This window comes from Clarias gariepinus, chromosome 3, assembly GCF_024256425.1.
Source record: "Clarias gariepinus isolate MV-2021 ecotype Netherlands chromosome 3, CGAR_prim_01v2, whole genome shotgun sequence".
Taxonomy (NCBI): domain Eukaryota; kingdom Metazoa; phylum Chordata; class Actinopteri; order Siluriformes; family Clariidae; genus Clarias; species Clarias gariepinus.
Window position 1 is genome coordinate 24,029,993 of NC_071102.1, and position 23,942 is coordinate 24,053,934.

General features: G+C 39.3%; 1 protein-coding gene across 3 annotated transcripts; it reads right to left on the reverse strand.

Moving 5' to 3' along the window:
• Positions 1–2,355: 2,355 nt before the first annotated feature.
• Positions 2,356–23,942, reverse strand: arpp21 (cAMP-regulated phosphoprotein, 21). 3 transcript variants are annotated; one of them, XM_053491346.1, is made up of 20 exons: positions 23,756–23,942; positions 19,524–19,791; positions 19,369–19,413; positions 18,407–18,475; positions 17,881–17,989; positions 16,967–17,045; positions 16,783–16,842; positions 16,552–16,689; positions 16,372–16,471; positions 14,267–14,362; positions 14,132–14,169; positions 13,957–14,016; positions 10,268–10,440; positions 9,630–9,725; positions 9,415–9,545; positions 7,390–7,473; positions 6,310–6,543; positions 4,652–4,736; positions 3,182–3,300; positions 2,356–3,096 (listed from the first exon to the last, which is right to left on the reverse strand). In XM_053491346.1, the coding sequence occupies exons 2-20, from the start codon at positions 19,650–19,652 to the stop codon at positions 2,884–2,886; spliced, it is 2,058 nt and encodes a 685-aa protein (XP_053347321.1). In that variant the 5' UTR covers positions 19,653–19,791; positions 23,756–23,942; the 3' UTR covers positions 2,356–2,883. The 3 variants fall into 3 exon arrangements, with proteins under 3 accessions (XP_053347321.1, XP_053347320.1, XP_053347322.1); XM_053491345.1 differs by having other exon boundaries at positions 9,391–9,545; positions 23,756–23,941; XM_053491347.1 differs by lacking the exon at positions 13,957–14,016 and having other exon boundaries at positions 9,391–9,545.

A 23,942-nucleotide genomic window follows, 5' to 3' on the forward strand; every position in this document is an offset into this window, starting at 1 on the left:
CGTCCGATATTCTTTGGTATAACATATTCTTGTTTTTTAATGGTGTCATCAAGTATAAAAAATATATGATACACTTGTGTAAATGTGTGAGAGCGCAGAAGAAGCTGAAGTGCTGCACCCACTTACAATTTCTGAACTGTAACATGGAAGTGGCTTGGTGGCGTAGTGGTTAGCACTGCTGCGGCCTTGCACCACCAGGGTTGGGGTTCGATTCCTGCCTCACGTCTGTCTGAGTGCAAGGATTTCCATGTTAGCCCTTGGGTTTCCTCCCACAGTCCAAACACATGCAGATTAGGCTACGTTCTCAAATTGCCCAACAATGGATTGGCACCCTGTCCAAGGTGTAACAGCCTTGTGCCCAAAGTCTCCTGGTATATACAATATATCCTGTATATGGTGGTTTAATACTTAGTACTGTTGCATGCACCTCCAGGTCCTGGGTTCGATTCCCACGTCAGAGCTGCATGCAGATCTCCCCATTCTTGGTGGGTTTTCTCCCACAGTGCAAAAACATGCAGACAAGGCTAATTGGCTTTTCTAAATTGCCCTTGACGTGTAAATGTTGACATGAGGACCTACCACTGTCATACAAAATGGGAATAAATACAATGGTCACCATTGGCCTCCACGGTCCCTAGTTGGACCACAGAGGTTCCGAGATGGATGGATGGATAAATGAATATAAATAATGTAAAGGCAAGGTATATTTCTCAAATTAGAATCTACTAGCTTTGAAGGGTTGTGTGTTTGTGTACTGAACTGGCTTCCCATTAGGTGCCTGTCCTGTCTTATGGCCAGTGTTTCTAAGACGCATGAAAAGAAAATGAAGAGGTGAAACAAACACAAATGTTCATTGCGGTTTTAAGACATTTTGAGAAAATGAGTACACGCTACAATACATTATTTTTGCAGCTTTAAAATGAATGAAGGCATAAAACTGATACAGAAGACTTCAAGCAAAATATAGTATTGAGACTCTTGGTCGTAATAAAACATTTAAAATTTTAAAGAAGGCCAAGAATGAAGATCCCAGACAAGGAACAGGAACTCGGCTGGGAGTTATTACCATATCCCTGTACAGTCCTGACTTCGCTCCTAGCTATTTTCACAAAAGGTGTTCCTGGGGGGCCAGCGTTTCAGACTTGAAGCAGGCAGTCCGATCATGAATCCGGCATACTGAGAAAACTTTCTACATTGATGGTATCCAAGTACTAGTGAAACACTGGAATTATATAGATAAATAAAGGGAGTTTTTACTTTCAGGTCTATGTTCTGTTATTCTGCACAATTAAAAGTACAAACTTTATTCTTAAATATGAGTCTTGTAAGACTAATTAGAGCATTAGCTTTCAACATGAAGTTCACAGCCCACACTTTAAAAAAGATAAAAAATTCACAAAAATATTTCAGCTGAAATATTATACAGTATATATATAAAAATTTTATAATTGAGAAAAAAAACAGTTATTACGTCAATAGCCATGCTAAGTAAAATATTTTTTGTAAAGACTTTTTTTATATAGCTTTTTGTGTAACTTGCTATTTTAGTTTGCGTTTTAGTTTGTGTTTGGTTTCTGTGATTATCGTCGTCAGGGGGTATCAATTTATTACAGCTCTAACTGCATTTTTATTGCTGCTTCATTCTGGACCTGATCCAGGAGATCACATGTTTAATCATATAATCTGTTAGCTGACCATCCATCCTTAGATCTCTGGTTTTAGGATTCTGTGTTTAATATACTGCAGATTTGTATGTTAAATGTTACGATATCTCTAAATGACTGGGATTGTGTGTGAGAGCAGCAGAAGCCTCTTTCAGCTTTGCATCCAGTCAGATGGGTGCCAGAGTGCTCTTACAGTATTTAGATGAGAAATCAAAAAGGAGATCTGATAAAAAAGTAGGTTTTGTCTGAAAATTACTTACTTACACCACCTCAGCGCTGTTATTTCAGCGAAAGTGAAAATATGAACTGATCCTAGTAAAAAAAAATCAGTTTAGCTTTTATAATTAATATCTATCGGTGCAGGTGTTTGTTTACATTGAGTGAGTAGCGCATTAGTAGATTATTTTAATGTAGATGATTAAATCCGGCACATAACTGTTCATAACATCGCTTTTACTTAACATTTCGATTTCATTTATGGTGCAGGTTAAACTTCCGGCAGATATCGAAGTACTGCAAAGGTCTCATTAAATTCTGTCCAGACGGTTTTGTGTGATTCTGTAACAAAATCTGTCTGGACAGACATACAGACATACAGACAGACAGGGTGTCAAATTTTCTGAAACTGGTTTCACGTCCTCCAACATATGAAACGTAACGACATCATCGAAAAATCAAGTTCTGACCATAGTACAGACAAAACGTTTCTTTTATTTATACAGAAGATATGTAATAACTATTTTATTATAATATCAATACACACAGTATTATACATTGAAGTGGTGGAGGTAATGGAAATAAACACAGCAGTTCTGACGCAAATGGCACAAAATATTCACACGTCAGTGTATGTAAAAGAACATTTCCAAGAAAACATCATGCTATCAACAGGAAAGGCTGGATGTGCCCACACTGAGCTGCTTCTCTGAATAACGGTTGTGCGACGGAGTGATTGACACTTTAAACGAACGCCACAGTGTGTAGCTGGTGAGTAGAAAATACTGGTTCTTTCTGGATTTCATATTTCTATGTGTGTGTGTGAGAGTGTGTGTGTGTGTGAGAGAGAGAGAGAGAGAGAGAGAGAGAGGGAAATAGGGAGAGACATTTAACTTGTAAAATGCCAGGGCTACAGTACTCCTGCATGGTGGTTCTCAGACCCTCGGCTACAATGTGCTAAATTCGTGTGAGTGTACAGTACATGTGTGTGTGTGTGCATGTGTTAGTACCAACACTGATTCTGGGATCTATTGCACGTATTTCTGCAGCTGCCTGATTGGCAGGTGATGCCCACACTGAGAGGTGGAGGTGGCGAGTGGTTCATAGGGTTGCAATAAACTGACACTCCGGCTGGAGGTCCTGCACTCTGGTTCTGCCCAGCCTGCCTGTTGGAAACCAACACTGTAGAAGGGTACGGCTGCAACGGTGGGGCCATCTTAGGAAAGAGAAACACAAGATATGAACATATTGTTCTGTATCTGCTAATTGGACACCAGGTTGATGTTTAGATACTCACTAACCTGATAGGGTGGCGTAGAAGGGTAGGAGCCAAGGATGCTGTTCTGCGTTTGCGGTAACACTGGAGCTCCCACCATGTTCGAGTAAGCTTGTTGCTGACTGGTTAAGAGAGCAGTGTAACCTGATGGAAGACAAATGAGGAGGGGCAAAGTTTCAGTTAAAGCTGCTTTTAGAGCAGTGGCCGTCTACTGCCCTCCTCTGGCAAATGTTTCACTTGCTTTCTCAGCGTTGTATGGTTTATGTATGGTAAGTAGATAATACGCTGAGACGCTGAGAATGACATTACTATGTGATATAAGAAATTTGGATTGGGAAACAAGGATTGTTCAAGTCAAACCGGGACTTGGTCAATGAAGGAACAAAACGATTGAAATTTACAGATGACTTCGAACACAGTACCGTGATGAGAGTCTTAGCCGCAATAAAACATTTGAATGGCGTGAACATTTCAAAATAGGACGTACATCCGTGAATGACGATCCCAGGCCGAGGGATCAACTGCAAGCCCGCTGCAGTCTTTCCCATTCAAATTCAGATTATATTCGAATTTGAGTTGTCTCATACACAGTCATACACAGTACGACATGCAGTGAAATACTTGTACGACCTCCCATGACCTAATAATTAAAAATAGAATTTACAAATAAAGAATAGGAAGCATGAAATAAGATAAAAATCATACAAATGTATAAAAATATAGGAAACTTTTAGCTGTAAAAAATGTACAATATGTACAAATAATGGAATAAAATTGAATTGAATTGAAATGAAATGGAACTGGAATGCAGAAAAGCAAGTCCTTGGTGTCCCATAAACATTTAGTGAGAAGAACGCTTACTCTTCGATAATCGACAGATAACTTGTCGCAAACTTGTGGAAGAGACACGTCTGTCTGTGAGAACTGTACACACACTACAGTGCAGTCCTGACCTCACTCCAAGCCATTTCTAAATGTTAGTGTTTTTTACATGTTAAAGGAGTTCCTGGGAGGCCAGCGTCATCCCAGTAAAATACGGGGATACGTGCATTACATTAGTGTAGCAGGGGATTATACAGTATAGAGACGTAAAGAACTGTGTAACTGTGTTCTGTTATTCTGCGCAATCAAAAGTCCCAGATTGACTTGAACGCCCCTGATAATATAACTATATAAACTCAAAAGGTAAATTATAGCATGGCATAATAATAATTATAGTTTTGATCAATGCAGTACAGTTTCAGACTGCTTTAAAGAGAAATGATTTGTTGCTGCTTGTATACATTTGAAAATTACTACAACTAGTGATGATTAGTGCTTTGATGATTCATATGTTTGATGAAAAAAATCTAAATTTTTAATACGAAAATCGCTGGTTATAACAGTAATTGTAAAACTAGCAAAATTTTATGAACTAAGAATACTGTTTCATGCAAGTTTAGGAGCATGTCTTAACGAAACCCTCTGCATTGTGTAACTCATACACATTTCCTACCTGTGCCAGTCTGCGTGGCGTAGCTGGCTGGTCCGTACTGTTGAGATGTGTTGGCACACTGAGCAGGATAATTATACATGGGGGCCTTGGAGAGGAAAAAAAAACAATATAGATGACACTTGATTTACATCGAATAGGCAATTTTTGGGGTGTACATGCCTTATTGCTACAATCACTGGCCATTTCACCAGGAAAAGACATTGTCCAGTTTCTAGACATTTTTAGCTACTGATTAGATTGATAAATGGATCTGTTTATTCAATTATTCAATAGATTAAATAAAAGGATCTATTGCTATGCAGAGTGTGTCAGATACTATTTACCACAGAAGCACCATTTTCGATATATGCAGGTGGTAGAGCATCCTCAGCATAGTGACGCTCTGTATGAGGTTGTATCAAAAAGTTTTGTAACATGCCAACAGATGGCAGCACAAGGCTGCACGCACAGTCACAGGGAGAACTGACCTTCATAAGTCAGTGTGCCAAAAGACATCGTCCTGTGTACATCGGGAGCTGTGCGACTGGTGCTATTTTGACCCTTTTTCGACAGCAAGTTAGAACAAAGAGCGAAATCTGGAGGACTTTCAACAAGCTCAGCCTCGTAAAATGTTGAAACCATGGTGACGAAACTGGGGGTTAGAGTATGAACCTGAGACGAAGCAACCGTCTTCACAGTGCAAGAGCCAGTCATCTCCACGACCGAGGAAAGTCCAGAGTTCACCCAAACGGTATTTGCATCGTCACTTACAGGTAGACTTACAGGTTACACACCTACATGATGTCCCCTATCTAGTTTAATCTGGTCTCCGTCTGCATGACTGCTCCTGGCTGGATTTTTTGTATTGCTGGACCTTTTCAAACCAGCAGTAACCCCATACCTCCGCTACACCTACTAACATTATGATCATGTCACTGGTGCAGAGACTGACCATCCACCTGCATACTATCTGCTCAGCTATGTTTTCATTAATGGCTGTTAGTGGGGTTCCTGACAAACAGAATACAGTTACCAGTCCAAAGTTTGCACACGTCTTATGATTTAATGTTTGTTTAATGATTTATTTTCTGCATTCTAAAGCAATACTGAAGATTTCAAAACTATAAAATATCACATATGGCGCTATGTGATTGAGTAACAACAGCCACATCGGTAGTTTTTTTAAAACACGGAGGTCAGCCTTTCTGGATAAGTTCTTGCAATAACAGTATTGTGTCAAGTGCATTTACAAAACCCATCAAGCACCATGATGAAGCAAGTCAAAACGTCAAACGTACCTCTGCTGCAGAGGAGAAGTTCATTTAGAGCTCCCAACCTCTGAAGTCGCCAATTAACAAACAGCACTTCAGATTAGAAGAATTAGTTATGAAGGATTTACAGATCATAAGACAGAGCAGATACATCTCCATATCAACTGTTTATAGGAGATTATTGCAGATTTTTTTTTACGCCTTATAAATATAAATAAATAAAAATCAGGACCATGGAATTAGAAGATGTGTCCAAACTTTTGACTGGTACTGTACTTACAGTCCACAAACATCTATCCAAGCTGTACTTAATAAGGCCAAAGAGTGTAGACACAAAATAAATACAGACATTAAAAGGGCTGGAAATTCAGTGTATTTAAAATGTGAAGGAAATGCATTCCAGGGTACCTGGTTGGTTTGTTGGCCGCAGGTCGGCGTAGGTCCTGCTGTATGCGTAGCCAGAGTCATTCCTGAGCCCATGTAGCTATCTGAAGGATAGGGCGGAGCGTAACTCTGTTGGGGTTGTGTGTAGCTGTGTGGGGGCGGAGCTCCGGGCAGGTAGTAGGTGGACAAGTCTGATGTTTCACCTACAGACTGATGACTTAACGTCATGTGACCAAACTGAGATGAAAAGTCCTCCCTCTGTAGAGAGAACATCTCTGTTCATTATATCTCTCAGTGGTGAATATACTGTATACACAGCCAGAACTTATACATATAATATAGAAAATGCGTGAGCCAAAGAAGCTACTTCTAAAGTTTATGCAACATGGAAGTGACTAATCTTGCTTCAAGTTGCTAACTTCAGCTGTTTTGTAGAGATGATTTTATATCTGCCCTAAAAATGGCCATTTTTCAGCGTTATACTGTCTCGCTTCAAACAATAATTATTTAAAATGTAAAGTATTCATGTTTCTTTATGAGAATTGATTAAAATTGGAGTACGCTTCTAAAAGCATATGACCTGTAATTTTTTTTTACTTATATTAAAGCATTCTGTGCAAAATTAAGGATTTTTCCTCTGATAAAAAATATGTAGTGTCCGTAACCATGTCAAATTCATGTTGCAATATCTTAACAATTTTGCTTATTAGAATAATTCTCTTTTCATATGAAATCTAAATTGGCCAAGTTTTATCTAAATGACGGTTAAAATCATTAAAAGGTTTGAATTTGAAAAAAATTATTAGACACTACAGGCATGAAATTGTATTGAGCAAATGTGTTTGTTTTCTTTTTATCTGATAAAAATAAAAATATAAATGTGTATGCATATTTCCAAAAAAAATAAGCATGGATTATGAGATAAGGAGCATTAAGTCTTATAAAAAATTTTTATATGATCATATCTGAAAATTTCCTTTTTCACCTAGGTGAGACACTTTTTAGGACAATACCATATTTTGGCAGACATATCAGAGTTCATGATACTCATTATTATACAAATAGGTACAAATATACTGTAGACACAAAGACTTGGACACTTACACTCTGCTCTGTGGTGTGAAACTGTGAAGGAGAGACAGTTAACACTTGCTGTGAAGGACAGTACGTCATAGCGGAGTACTGAACCTGTGGGACAGAGTGGGATGTTTAGACACATACAGTAAAATTGTTATATCCTCTTTATTACTTTATTTAAGGACACATTTTTTGTCCTCTACTCCAACTCAAAAGTGCCATGGGGCACTTAAAACTCTTCATGATAAGACATCACATGAATGGTATAGAATGATAAGAATACACAGTAATGGCTCCAGACCTATACAGAATATATCTTCACTCTCATAACTACATGCACAACCTAAAATTTCATAGTAGTGACTAAATCATTTCTAAAACTTATAATTTCATTGTGGTGACTAAATCATTTATTAAACTTACTAATATGTACGAGGGTGAGTCAAAAATTATCAGCACTCTGGTTATATTAAAACTTCTGTTGGACGCACTGTCCTATGCTTTTTGTGCTTTCCGTCCACTGTCCACCAAAAAATTTTGGTGGTCTGAGGGTGTACCCGGTGCCCAAACAACCCATGGAAGAGCATAACCAGAAGCATTTGAATATATGCACGCAAAAACATTTGGGCCGATACTCAAAACCTTCTTAAATCGAATTATTACTGTTGACGAGGTACGGATCGTTCGAGTAAACCGCAGAGTATGCAACAGAAACATCCTCAACTGCCAATTCATAAAAAGACCAAAATTCAGCGGAACCATCAGCTGGACATTTTATCAATGCTTACAGTTTTCTGGGATTCCCAAGGGCCAGTATTGGAACATTATCAGTAAAATATCAATAGAGAGTTCCGTGCTCGTTACAGTGAGACGCTGAAGCCTAAACTTTGGATTAAACACAGAGGACTGATGTCCAAGGGAGTCGTGATCTTACATGACAATGCACATCTGCACACTTCTGCCCACACTTAAGTTATGACTTATTTGTTATTTTTGAAATTCGTCCTTTACATATTCCAGGGCTGGGGTCAGAGCACAGGGGCAGCCATGATACGGCGTTCCTGAAGCATGCAGGATTAAGGGCTTTTTGCTTAAGGGCACAACAGCGGCAACCTGACTGAGCTGGGGCTCGAACCCCCAAAACTATTCTAATTAATAGATGTGTTAAATATTCTTAGTACAGTTAACTAACATTAGTTCTACTCCACTGATTTGATTAGAAAAGCAGCTTTACAGCAGGGGTGAGGTTTAGTAAAACAGCTCTCACTGTTCACTCTGTGTTCACAACCTCAGCAAACGTTTGTTACAAACAAAGTATTACGAAACTTCCTATGAGCTGGCAGTCCATTGCCTGGCAACACGCATACGCACACACACACCACTATATACACAGCTGTGACATTTTTGGGAACTATTATTTCACTGAAACAACAAAAAATATTTTCCCATATTGTATTGTGACTTGCATTGTGTCAGTTACTCTATTCAAACTTTTTTGTTCATAGAGTTGGTGTACAGTATGAAAGCAATAACACACGCTCATGCTCTTATACTGATTAGCTTATCAGTGGTTTAGCCTCAGCGAAATATATTTATATTTATATTTTATTTTTTTTACAGTAGATATATTGTACAGTAGATAAATATGACATAGCTCACACGGAAAAAATATGACTGGAAATTTAAACTTAATGGAAATACACACAAATGGTGCATGCTACCACCACCACATAATAATAATTATTATTTATTATAATAATAATATAGATTTTCTCTAACAAATAACAAGATGCACCCATAGAATTATATTAGCACCTTAGCCTAAGTGCACACTTACAACCTACATCTGTACACAGGTATTGGAGGCATCCTATACCCTATTACCTCATGTGTGTGTTTCCTTTTGGCTCTCCCTTTATCGTAATGATGTCATAGTTAGTTCTGCCTGAGTCAGAACCATCAGCATCCTATGCAGTACAGTATATGGCCTATTAATGACCCACTATGACTCTGCTAAGCTCCTTCTACCTGTGGAAGAGAGTGGTTCATCACCGGTTGCTGCTGTGGCTGGGGAGGGGGCGGGGCCTGTGGCTGCATTGTGTTGAGCTGATTGCTCAGAGGCTGCTGGCTCACTGGTGGATTGTAAACAGCTGGAGTTCCATCAGGATTTAAATACGGCTGACCTAAAATATCAGGCACATGTACATGTCTTTCAGCTTTACTGTTTCACAGTGCGAGTGTGTACAGTATGGTGTATATCTGCTTACCCGTGTTTGGGTTGAGTAGGATAGTCCCAGGAAGTATGGATGACTCTGTTGGCACTAGAACATAGGCGGAACCATTACTGACTGCTGTGTCTGTCACTGAAAGTATAAAAAAATTTTTTAGTAAACAATATGCTTATCATGATCATATTATTCATATTATTATGATACACTGCCTGAGTACTAATATTAAACCGAAATTCCTTTTGCTTTGATTACAGCGTGTATTTTCAAGGATGGCACACACATCCATCCTTGAACTGAACTCATCAGAACCAACTGAAGCAACCCCAGATCATAACAGTGCCTCCAGAGGCTTGTACAGTGGGCACTATGCATGATGGGTGCATCACTTTCCCTGACACGCCCATCAGTCTGGTACAGGCTCAATCTGAACTCATCAGACCATATGACCTTTTTCCATTGCACCAAAGTCCAATCTTGATGCTCATTCCTAATTTTTTTTTCCTTCTGACTGCATTTCTTTTCTTTGCTTGATGCAGTCCAAAAATTTGACCCTTCTTAAAAATAGTAACATAGTAATCTTGTCCACAGCCATGGGCTACATCTTGCAAAATGGTTATTTTTTATTTTAGATCCTGTAGAATTAGAGCACAATGTGGATAAAATATTTCTCGTACCTGGCTTGCAGAGTTTGGGATTGTTGTCTAAGTGCGAGTGTGTGGGTTTGGAGCTCCAGGTGGAACTGTCGGAGTCAGTGCTGCTCCAGGGTCGAGGATCATTCCAGTGACACTCCAGCTCAAAGCTGCTCTGTCTGCTGCCTGAAAGCTGCCCTGATCCGTCCCTGCTACCCCTGCACACAAACACATACTGTTTACAGTATAATATACTATACTATATAATAGTATATATTTCAATATACAGTATATACCAGTCAAAAGTTTGGACACACCCTCTAATTCAGTGGTCTTCCCTGATTATTATCTACAGTATTCTTACAATTCAAATAAACACAATAATCTCCTTTAAACAGTTGATATTGAGATGTGTCTGCTCTGTCTTCTGCTCTGTAAATCCTTCATAACGGCTCTAATCTGAGGTGCTGGTTGTTAATTGGTGATTTCTGAGGCTGGTGATTCTAAATGAACTTCTCCTCTGCAGCAAAGATAAATTTTGGTCTTGCTTTCCAGGGAAGGTCTTTATGAGAGACAGTTTCATCATGGAGCTTGATTGGTTTGCAAATGCACTCAACACATTACTGTTCTTGCAAGAACTCTTCTAGAACACCTGACCTTCATGTCGTAGCCCTCAGAACATTTAGCCATCATTTGTTTGCTTTTTAAAAAAAAAAATCATAGTGTATATAGAGCTCAGGATTGTGCACTATAAAGTGACATATATAGTGACTGTAATATTATTTTATATAGGGAATATACAGTAATGAACTGAATTTCAGTCCATTGTAGTCAACTTTCCTAAACACGACTGAGCGAGAAATTAGAAACGGGGTCACGAAGGCAAAGAAATAGCATAAATACACACAATCACATGTTTCTGTGGGTGTTTTCAGTTGTTTCTATAACCAAAAAATTATAATAATTTATACTCATTTTGTGAGTTCTACATTTTCGCAACTTCATTCCCATATTCTGGTAGTGTTTTTTTTATTTACCCTATATAAAAGTGATGATAACTTTGGTTCTACCTGACTTATCCGAAATCCGAAAAAAGTCTGAAGCTCTCCCATTAGTACACACCAGAATGGCTTCTACTGTATATAAGCACACATACATCTTTTTAATTCTGACTGACTTATGCCTCGTTGCCAGCATGTACGGTATATCTGTCCCGTTGGGTTTAAAGGATTTTAATATAACAACTGACTGTTGATGTTTTTGGTGCTACTGTGTTTAATTACCTGAAGCCATCCTAATGAAAATCTAGTATTGTTCTAGAATGTAGAAATTAAATCCAAACCTGTGTCCGAACTTTTGACTACTTTACTGTACTGTAAGGCAATAAAACATACAGTACACTCACCTAAAGGATTATTATGAACACCATACTAATACGGTGCTTGACCCCCTTTCGCCTTCAGAACTGCCCTAATTCTACGTGGCATTGATTCAACAAGGTGCTGAAAGCATTCTTTAGAAATGTTGGCCCATATTGATAGGATAGCATCTTGCAGTTGATGGAGATTTGTGGGATGCACATCCAGGGCATGAAGCTCCCGTTCCACCACATCCCAAAGATGCTCTATTGGGTTGAGATCTGGTGACTCTGGGGGCCATTTTAGTACAGTGAACTCATTGTCATGTTCAAGAAACCAATTTAAAATGATTTGAGCTTTGTGACATGGTGCATTATCCTGCTGGAAGTAGCCATCAGAGGATGGGTACATGGTGGTCATAAAGGGATGGACATGGTCAGAAACGATCCTCAGGTAGCCCGTGGCATTTAAACGATGCCCAATTGGCACTAAGGGGCCTAAAGTGTCCCAAGAAAACATCTCCCACACCATTACACCACCACCACCAGCCTGCACAGTGGTAACAAGGCATGATGGATCCATGTTCTTATTCTGTTTACGCCAAATTTTGACTCTACCATTTGAATGTCTCAACAGAAATCGAGACTCATCAGACCAGGCAACATTTTTCCAGTCTTCAACTGTCCAATTTTGGTGAGCTCGTGCAAATTGTAGCCTCTTTTTCCTATTTGTAATGGAGATGAGTGGTACCCGGTGTGGTCTCCTGTTGTTGTAGCCCATCCGCCTCAAGGTTGTGTGTGTTGGGGCTTCACAAATGCTTTGCTGTATACCTCGGTTGTAACGAGTGGTTATTTGGTCAAAGTTGCTCTTCTATCAGCTTGAATCAGTCGGCCCATTCTCCTCTAATCTCTAGCATCAACAAGGCATTTTTGCCCACAGGACTGCCGCATACTGGATGTTTTTCCCTTCTCACACCATTCTTTGTAAACCCTAGAAATGGTTGTGCGTGAAAATCCCAGTAACTGAGCAGATTGTGAAATACTCAGACCATGCCAGTCTCAAAATTGCCTAAATCACCTTTCTTTCCCATTCTGACATTCAGTTTGGCGTTCAGGAGATTGTCTTGACCAGGACCACACCCCTAAATGCATTGAAGCAACTGCCATGTGATTGGTTGATTAGATAATTGCATTAATGAGAAATTGAACAGGTGTTCCTAATAATCCTTTAGGTGAGTGTATATTGCAAAAAATACACACAAGTCAGGTCTCACAATATACTTGCTAACACTCGTGGATGATGTAAAGATAGAGGATGCAAACCTTTGTAACTAAAAAAATAAATAAAAGCTCGTCGGATTTATAAAAACATTAATAGGCAACAGTATGACTTTGCACCCTACAGAATTCTTAGACACATATATACTCAGCAAAAAAAGAAACGTCCTCTGACTTTCAACTGTTTTTACTTTCAGTAAACTTAATGTGTAAATATTTGTATGAACATTAAAGAGTCAACACCATAAGACATAAACTAAAAATGTTTCACAATGTGTCCCTGAATGAAGGGAGGCTCAAAATCAAAAGTACCAGTCAGTATCTGGTGTGGCCACCAGCTGATGGAAGTACTGCAGTGCATCTCCTCCTCATGGACTGCCTATTGCGGACAGTCTGAGCACTGATGGAGGGATTGTGTGTTCCTGATGTGACTCGGGCAGTTGTTGTGGCCATCCTGTACCTGTCACGCAGGTGTGATATTCGGATGTACCGATCCTGTGCAGGTGTTGTTACACGTGGTCTTCCACTGCGAGGATGATCAGCTGTCCTTCCTGTCTCCCTGTAGCGCTGTCTTAGGCGTCTCACAGTGCGGACATGGCAATTTATTGCTCTAGCCACATCAGCAGTCCTCATGCCTCCCTGCAGCATGCCTAATGCACGTTCACGCAGATGAGCAGGGACCCTGGGCATCTTTCTTTGGGTGTTTTTCACAGTTGGTAGACAAGTCTCTTTAGTGTCCTGCGTTTTTAGAACTGTGACCTTAAATGCCTACTTTCTGTAAGCTGTTAAGGTCTTAACAACCATTCCACAGGTGCATGTTAATTAATTGATTATAGTTAATTGAACATGCATGGAAAACATTGTTTAAACCCTTTACAATGAAGATCTGTAAAGTTATTTGGAGTTTTACAACATTATTGTTGAAATACACAGTCCTGAAAAAGGGACGTTTCTTTTTTTGCTGAGTGAATATCTTAATACTGAAACCATATGAAAGGTCTTTGAGATGATGCTATAGGATATAAATTCCTACTTAAAGGTTTACAGATATCATTAATCATTCGTCCCTTTATCCTTGGTAACGTCTTTCTTCACTAACCTAAAAAGCTGTCTCCTCCTTTGAGTCTCACTGTGCATATTACAGCAGTCCTCGGGACCTCTGTAGACATCGGAAGAAAGAGAAAGCGAGACGGATGGAGAGAGAGTGTAACATTAGATACCCACGCTTTCAGTGACACAGTTGCAGGGTTACCAGAGTGCAAAGCAGTATTTACCTGGTCTCGATATATACACTCTGAGCAGGAAAGGCCGACTGAAAAAGAAACAGAGAAAAAGAAAGAGAGGGGACATTTCAGGTACAGTATGGTGGGTACTTTTAAGTGTAATATTTGACATTTACGCTCACTCACATCCTGAGAGAAGATTCGCTCTCGGACTTTCTGATACTCTTCTTCTCGCTCCTCGAAAGACTTGCTCTTCGTTTGCTCTTTCAGCCGTGGCCCCCTCTGTAACGAAATACACCGAAATACAACCATCAGAGTCTAGATCTAGTGACACAATGAGCTAACTGTCGTTAAGTCTTGGTGTTCGAGCATCACCCATAGTTTGGGACATTATTCCGAATGCGTTAAAGCTTTTACAGATTTGTCGAGAGAAAGAGAGAGAGAGAACTTTCGAATTTGTACTATTTAACCCAATGCATCAGGGGCAATGCAAACAAGGGGCATTAAATATCAGCAGCTTATTTCCTGTAGCTATATATATATTGCTAATCATGGCATGTATGTTGATTTTGGTATTGAGGGATCGCCACAGCAGATGATGCAATCCACACAGGTTTTATATAGGATGCCCTTCCTGATGCAAACCTCTTGTTTTATCCAGGCTTGGGAACGGCATTGCATCCCGTGGCTGGCGTTTGGGCATTGGATGGGCATCCAGTAGCTGGGGTTTGATAATCTAAGCCGCACACACCATGGCACAGGTTTTACGCCAGATGCCCTTTCTGACGCAACCCTTCCATCTTGTCTAGATTTGGCCCCGGAACTGCATACAGTGGCTGGGTTTTGGGCATTGGGTGGGAATTGAACCCAGGGCTTTTGCATAGCCTGAACTAATCATGCAGTATACAACAATAATATACTTTTTTAAAATTATACACAATAATAAAAAACAAATATTCCACAATATTCAACAAATATATTTTTATTATTATTATTATTATTATTATTATTACAGTATCTAGAATCCTTAAATTGTCTTCAGATTGTCCCTCTGATGAAAAATTAACATGTTCTAAATAGAAGGCATTTACACACTATTTTGTAAGGAGATGTTTATAGGTGCGTTCCAAATGGCCTGAAGTACCCTGCGAAGTATACAGTACTCCCTAGGGTGTTCAGCCATGTTAAGTGTGATTCCAAACCCCAGGGAGCGAAAATGTTCAGTTCAAAGGGAATGAAAAAATTCCCATCAGTCATTGGGTCGCGTTGGAGCGTGAAAAAAATGGAGCTTATAAAAGGATTTATATATTTATTATCATTATAATCGAGGACGACATCATATTAAAAGGACACAAAATTTATTTAATCAGGAAATCCTTAGTATTACATATAGGCTAGTAATTGAAAAAAATCTCTTTAATCAATTCTTTTTATAATTAATTAATACATGTTTTAATAGTATGTTTTATGATGGTATCAGTTTTTGTTTTAATAAATAGTGAGAAATTACGTTACGTCTGCCCTGGCACAAACAACAACAACAAACTATGTGATGTTGACATACACATGTTGTATAGTTTTTGCCACTATGTTTCCTTATTACAGAATGTCTGTTTAGGGTTGTTCTAACATTTTCCATGGATTTAATGCTATTCAGGCGACACGGTGGTGTAGGGGTTAGCACTATGGCCTTGCACCTCCAGGGTCAGGGTTTGATTCCCACCTGTGCATCTCTTGGTGGGTTTCCTTCCACAGTCCAAAAGCATGCAGATAAGGCTAAGATAAGCCAGATTAGCCAGATAAGGCTAATTTCCAGATAAGGCTAATTTCTGTTCCCAAATTGCCTGTGATGGATTGGACAGGATCCCCCCCAACCTTAATACAGGATAAAGCAGTATAGACGGTGACTGACGGTTAATGTTGTTCGATTTTATGTCTAATGTTTTTTATTAAAATAGTTCTAAAATGATAGGTGTAAAGCATCATTGTTTAATAGAGGCTAAGGATAAAGTTTCTTCAGCTTTAAAATGCATCAGAACATCCCAAAGTTTATTATCTTCGCACAAAAGAACTGCTCATCACTCTTGCAAACACTTATTGGCTTTGTGGTGTGTTTAAGTGTAACTTTTCACAGAAGCTGGAAGGCGACAGTCAGTCTTGGTTGGTGTTCAAGTTCTTCCACATCTGCAAGGGGCTCTCACGAAATATTTGTGATCGTTCTGATAAAGAACACGTGCACATGTGTTCGAGTGTGTGCGTGTCCATGTACAGTATGTGTGTGTTCTGTATACCTGACTGTCTTCTTTCTCTTGGCTATTGTCTCTCTTTAGTATCGACCTTTTCTCTTCGCTTCTCTCCTCCTGGACGTGCTCAGCAAACCGTTGCTCTGGTCTGAAAAACAAAACAAAACATCAGGACATACACTCACAGTTACACTAAACTAAACTGGCAAACGCGTTCAGTAAACACACATCCTGGAGTTGCTGGTTTTGTTGATAATGACGGCTTTTCCGCTGTGATCCACGTTGTGTTCCAGTCCAAAATACGCCGCTACTCTGTGAACCAGCATCCTGTGATAGGAGGACATCTGAGGAAACTTCTTATAAGAGCTGCAGCAGAAGCACAAAGTACATTATGTTTCAATCTGAATGAAGACAGCTTGGGGAATTACAGTATAGGGCAGGAAACCAGCACAGTCTTACCAGTTGTCTGTCATAAAGTCAGTCATGTCCTGCTCCAGTTTCAGCAGCATCAATCTGTCCCTGCAGAACAACACGCCGTGACAAGGAGTGTATTTGTGTTATTAAAAAAACAACAAAAAAAAAACAATGGAGGGCACCACAAGCAACTTTATCAGGGTCAATTGTGACTGGACATACGTGCTACCTGGGACTGCTCTTTAGAGTGGTAATCAGAAACTCTTCCAAATCGATGCCTGTTGAGTCGGTGTACTCCAGACTTGGTTCTGAAACACAATCAAAAACAATATATTTACATTCCTGGGACACAATCGAAAAAATCTAATAAATATAAATGATGTCTCTTTCTTTCTCTATCCCAGACATACTGTACGCGCACACAACTACTGTACACAGCCAAAACATGGTATTGGTGCTAAAAAGTGAAAACATGAATTTTCAGACAGTTTACTTAATGCTTTTTATCTTTTTTTGTAAATACACATACATGTTTATATTTTTAGCAAATAAAAAGAAACACATTTGCCGAATACAATTCCATGCCCTTTTATATCTGTAGTGTCCGTAACTTTTATGAATTCAAATCGTCCAACGATCCTAACTGTCATTCAGATGAAACTTGGCCAGTTTAGATTTCACATGAAAAGACATAAACCCAAAAAAGTGTATCATTATTGATATAATTTTGTATAAATTGATAAGATATTGCATGATGACTTTGACGTGGTTACGGACACTACACATTTTTTTTAAAGCTTTTACGGAAAAACTATTTAAGCAACAATTTTAACAGGTCATATGCCTCTAGAAGATTACACAAATTCTTGTATGGAAAAATTTAAATAATTAGCATTTTAAATGATTATTGTTTGACAGTATAACTTTGATTATAACTTTGACAGTTTGACTGAAAAATTGGGCCATTTTTTGGGGCGCATATAAAATCATTTCCTAGGGATGCAAGATCGGTCACTTCCATGTTGCATAAACTTCAGAAGTAGCACAAACATTTTCTGTATTATATGTACATCATAAAAGAATATATATATAATAAAATCAGCACCAGCATGCTTTCAGACACACACATACACATATTGTCACCTTTGGATAAGCTTGGCTTTTTTGTGGTGTTGCTGTCCTTGCAATTCTCCTGTTGCTCTTCTCCACACTCTAAAATGTTGGTTGTCAGTGACCTTTCACCCTCAGAGTCCTACAGAACACAAACCACACACTCAGTGTTGTCACTCACTCTTTCACACTACAAGTGTCTTTAACACTACTGTAAATATTAGCTCGGCAATGGTACATAACTATGTGAATAAATGGTCTGCTGAAACACTTTGCCCCTAGTTGTGTAATATTTAAACATAGTGTTTCGGACCTGCAGTATTTGAAGCACAGACCTCCTGCAATATTAAACACTCTGGCTGATTTCCTTTTAAGAAAGCATACATCGTGTTGACATGTCAGGTGTCTGCTGTCGATTTTGCGGTTTGTCGAAGTGCAACTTTTCACAGGAAACATGAATCATTCCTTCTTGGTAATATGTCAGGTCTGTACACCTGCGAGACCACAAATCAACCTGAACGCTAGACTTAGTGATGGAGATAAAATGGTTTATTCCTACCTTGCTGCTCGATTCGGTAGGTGAAGAGTCATCGCACACAGCTGAACTCCTGATTAGTTTCCCTTTGGCCTGAAGTAAAACATAATGCATACTGTTGTGTGTTTTTTTTTTACAAATTCTTTTAGAGACGTTCAAGACCTTAACGTTTCATTGTTTCCGATGTCGAATTATTGGCATACATCAAGCAAAGAGAACAATTAAGGAGCTTGCTGAAATGACTGAAATTGGTTTAAGAACTGTCCAAAACAGGATTGTTGAATTTTCAACTTCATGAGAGAAATGTGGTCAGATCATGTGAACGCTTGGAGTAATTAGATCATGGCGGGACGGCGGCTTAGTGGTTAGCACTGTCGTCTTGCACCTCCGGGGCCTGGGTTTGATTTCTGCCTCGGGGTCTGTGCATGGAGTTTGCATGTTCTCCCCGTGCTTGGTGGGTTACCTTCGTATTCTCCAGTTTCCTCCCACAACCCAAAGACATGCAGGTTAGACTAATTGGCATTCCCAAATTGCCTGTAGTGTGTGAATATTGACCGGAGGTCCTGCCACGGTTGTACAAATGGGAATAAATACAGCGGTCCCCATTGGCCTCCATGGTCCCTAGTTGGACTACAGAAGTTCCTAGATGGATGGATGGAATTAGATCATACAAAAAACTAACAATGAAAAATCACAGCCTTTAAATTGGAGGTGCACGGCGACAGAGCTAACAACTAATTTCTAACTTCAAGTGCACTTAAGCCACATCATGAAGCATGTCTTAATTAGCTGAGAAGCTAAATAAGGCAGAGGGTTGCAAACCCATGCAACAACTTTTCTATGACAATTATTTTGAGCAGTTGAGATTAATGTAAAAAAAAAAAAAGGTACTTAGTCACTGTTTTATCATTTTTAATGTAGCGCATACATACAAAAGACCATGCAATATTGCGCAATCCACTACAGTATGTAGTATGCTGACATACCTTTGGATTTCTTTTAAGCTGCTTTTGCTGTGCATCTGTCTTCTGCTGTTTAAAAAAGGAGAAGATTGAACTTATTGAGAAGAAAGGATGAGTAGAGGTGGAAAGGTCAAGCCACATTACAAGAGACAACATTGGACATAGCAAGTCCTTTTCACCTGCTCCTCGACTGGATGGTTGTCATGGCGATCCTCCTCCTTCATGTCCATGGTGCAGCATGTAGCACGTGTCCCTGTGTCCCCAGACTCCGGGAGTTCCTTTATCTCTTCGGTTTCTACATCAAACATCTTGACACTTGAATGTTAAGGTTGTAAAAGCTACCAGTCACTTATCCCATAACTGATTGTGGAACTTGAAGACATCACGCTGTTTAGGCTCATCAGTCTGAAGAGAAATGAATGGAGTCCTTCCCTTTCTTCGATGGAGCTGTGTGAAAAAGACAAGCTTTAAAATGAAAGAATCAACAGAGAATCAAACACAGAAGGACATTCAACATATCATATTAGGACAGACGGTTTACATTATGCAAGAGATTCATTATTAGAGTATAAATCAGTGAGACTGGTGAACGGCTTAAATAAACTGAGTGTAAGTGAGACACAGACTAAGTGTCGAGTTTCATGCTGTCCTTCTAAACACGTCTTCACCAGACAAAATAACAACTGGTGCTACTGTATACTATCTTAACATACAGTACTATTTTTTTTTTTTATTAATGCTTTGGGACTTTCCCATAGCATTGTCCTGAATGTGCTAGCAGACTCAACAGTAACTGAATGAGACTATGATCAGTCTAAACAAACAGGAATAAATGAATATATTTGTTGCTCAAATACAAAACTTTATACATCCAGTCATTAGGCATTTCAGTGGTCTTACAAACTGCCCTCTTCATACAATTGTGTGCATGACGCAGCACAGCGGTAAGTACGCAGGGGAATATGTCAAATTAAAAGGTTCAAATGAGACATCTGAAACGTCTTGCGGCCTTCACCGTGAAATGGTTTGCTCATTTTCTTTTTCATTCTGACTCTGAATGCTGAAATTTTGAAATTTGAGTCTACCAAGAGGCTTAGTGGTTAGCACTGTAGCCTCGCACCTCCAGGGTTCGGGTTCGATTCCCGCCTCGCGGTCTGCGTGCATGGAGTTTGCATGTTCTCCCCATGCTTGGTGGGTTTCCTCTGGGTACTCGGGTTTTCCTCCCACAGTCCAAAGACATGCAGGATAGCTTAACTTGTGTTCCCAAATTGCACGTAGTGTGTGAATAAGTATGTGATGGATTAGCACCCCATCCAGGGTGTACCCTTAGTCTACTGGGATAGGCTCCAGCCCCCCCTCCGCGACCCTGTGTGCAGGATAAAGTGAGTGAGTGAATGAATGAGTCCAAGTAGAAGAAGAAGAAGACTTTACTTGTCACATATACAGTACATTCCCAGCATGACAGGAAGTTTTTGTAGAGCACAGGGGTCAGCCATGATATGGCACCCCAAGAGCAGATAGGGTTATGGGTCTTGTTTAAGAGCGAAAAGGTGACAGCTTGGTCAACCCATATATTAATACATTAAGGACCATAAAAGAACCATTATTGAAGAACATAGTGGGTCTGCTATGAGCATCAATTCCTACTGAATAGCCCTGCTCCAAAATAACCTGACCTTTGTGCTTTTAATAAAAAAGACATACTCATTATTTTCAAAGTAATCAGGATTGTATTACATAAAAACTTTTTTTCCAATTCATTCTGATTTAAAGAGCTCCAATGCCTGAGTATACATAGAGACTTTGGAAACCCAGGTTTTACAGTACACCATATTGGCTAAAGTATTCGCTCGCCTGCCTTCGCATGAACACTGTGTATGAACTTAAGTAACATCAAATTCTTCATCTGTAGGGTTTAATATGATGTTGGCCCCGCCCCCTTTGCAGATATAACAGCGTCAACTCTTCCACTCTGATCAGCTGATTTTTGGAATTTGTGTCTCAAGAGGCTTAGTGGTTAGCACTGTCGTCTTGCACCTCCAGGGTTCGGGTTTGATTCCCACCTTGGTAAGGCTTTCCACAAGGTATATGAATGTGCTTATGGGAATTTTTGATTCGCATTTGTGAGGTCAGACACCTGATGTTGGACGAGAAGGCCTGGCTTGCAGTCTCCGCTCTAATTCATCCCAAAAGTGTTCTATCGGGTTGAGGTCAGGACACCAGTCAAGTTCTTCCACACTAAACTCGCTCATCCATGTCTTTATGGACGTTGCTTTGTGCACTGGTGCGCAGTCATGTTGGAACAGGAGGGGGGCGTCCTCAAAGCATGAAATTGTCCAAAGTGCCGAGCCCAACTCCTGAAAAACAGACCATGCATGTGGAGGCAGGCGAGCGAATACCATTGACAATACTGTGTATGTTGAAGCACTGTTAGCCTTCTTTTCACATGAACCATCAATCCGTTTTTGACTAAGATTTGGTTTAACTGCTCTTTGTGCCGTGAACATTCTTTGAAATTCAGATCGTTCTATGTTTTGGGCATTATTAGTTCATGCCATGTCAAAGGCCCGAGTTCAATTTCTGGTCACTATCCACCTTATTCAGCTACTGGGATTGCAAAAATCTGTGCACTCCTAGTGCTGGTTCCAAACTCAATATAAAATGGGGGAGTTGCATCAGGATGGGCATCTGGCATAAATTAAACCTGTGCCAAATCACACACCTGCTGTGGCAAGCCATAAAGGACAGGACGACTGTTCTGTAGTGTGACCTAATGCGTTACTTAACATGAGTCATCTCACTAATCTACACATGCTGCATCTACAGCTTATATATTTATTTGTTTGTCATTTCAAAAACCTCAGAAGCACCTTTGCTCCTCATTTAGCACAGGGCTTCTAGGAAGTCATGACGAGAATGTAAATGACCTCCACTGTAAAGCCTCCAATATCTCATAATGCATGACTCCTCCATACTCTCTCTCTCACACACATCCTATCAATCTGTCTGTCTGTGTCTGTCTGTCTGTTTGTATATATCTGTCAGTCTGTCTGTCTCCATCTCTCTCTCTCTCTCTCTCTTTGGGAAGTGAACAGGTGGCACAGCTTGAGGAAAGAGAGATCTTGTGTAAGATACGATTACCGTCCAAGTGTGTGATCTCAGGAAAAGGAAAGAGAATGATAATCCCGCATGCAGGACAGTTATAATGGTGTGTTTGAAGTGTAGGCCAGTGTCTGTGTGTCTGTGTGTCCTGGCACAATGTAGCCGCTGAATTGAAATAGAGTCGCATTCCTGGTAGTGGCCAACACCGGCGTGTGCTATATTTGTACCCCTGTGACGCACAACGAGCCGAGCAGCTGCGCTCAGTAAAAATACCCGAGCTGGTGTTTAACATGGACACGAGACGAGACGAGCCGAGCCAGTCTCCAGTGAAGAGCTTCGCTAACTTTATAGACTACCAACAAATAACTGGACCTACAAATAGACTAATGAACATCTGAATTACTTAAATGGTCATCAGTAACAGCTCCTTTCCCTCTTCACTTAATGTACACCAGATCATCAGACAGCTCTCCACATTAGGAAGGAATAAAACAAGAACTTTTCTTGTAATGAAACTAGTTTCCATTTAGTGTAAAAAAAAAAAAAAAAATTTTTTTTTTAAAAAGCTTCTCTAACTTTAACCATTTACAGTAAAAAGCCATCATTTTGTCTTTGGATGTCATGCCACATAAAAAGTCCACGTATGACCTGAAATCTGAGCTGTAGTCATTAGTGAACATCGTCAATTCCGGTAATTTGGGGAAAAGCAACAGATCAAAGAAAGTGGGGTTTAATTTCCTAATAATAATCCACATTTTTTAATATTAATCTTATTAACTATTTATCGCACTTTGTATTCCAGGACGGTCCACTTAAAAAACTCATAATATAATAAATTAATAATTTAATACATTTATGTTGTGTGTATATATATATATATATATATATATATATACAAATATACACATACAGTGTATTATATAAGGATAAACAACATTATTTTATATTATAATTGGGTACTGGCATAATTTTAATGAACCAATTTTATATATCCAATTTATATATATATTATATATATAACATAATTATATATTTTATAAAATAAAATAAAAGTGCTATCTTATAAATATTTTATTTATATATATATATATATATATATATATATATATATATATATATATATATATATATAAGGCATAAAGGAAGATCCAAGGTTGAGAATTTTTTTCAGTAAAATTTGCAGTATGCATAGACACATGTATAATATAACCTATAAGTATGAAGACTTTTTGCTAAAAAGTGTTAATTCCTATTCCTATGTCCTATGTATGGAAACTCGCCTGTAATGAATCCAGAAGATTTTGCTTACCGTGGGATCTGTGAGGAGAGAGAGAGAGAGGCAGTAGAGATCCGAGTCAGGAGTCAGGAGCAGTGCAGGGGTGAGTCAGTTTACTGCCACTGACAGCTCGAGGAACTGAGTTTGTTCTGTTTGTGACAGCGTTTTTAAGTGCCTGAGCTTTTCAACACGACCCCATAAACACACACACATACACACA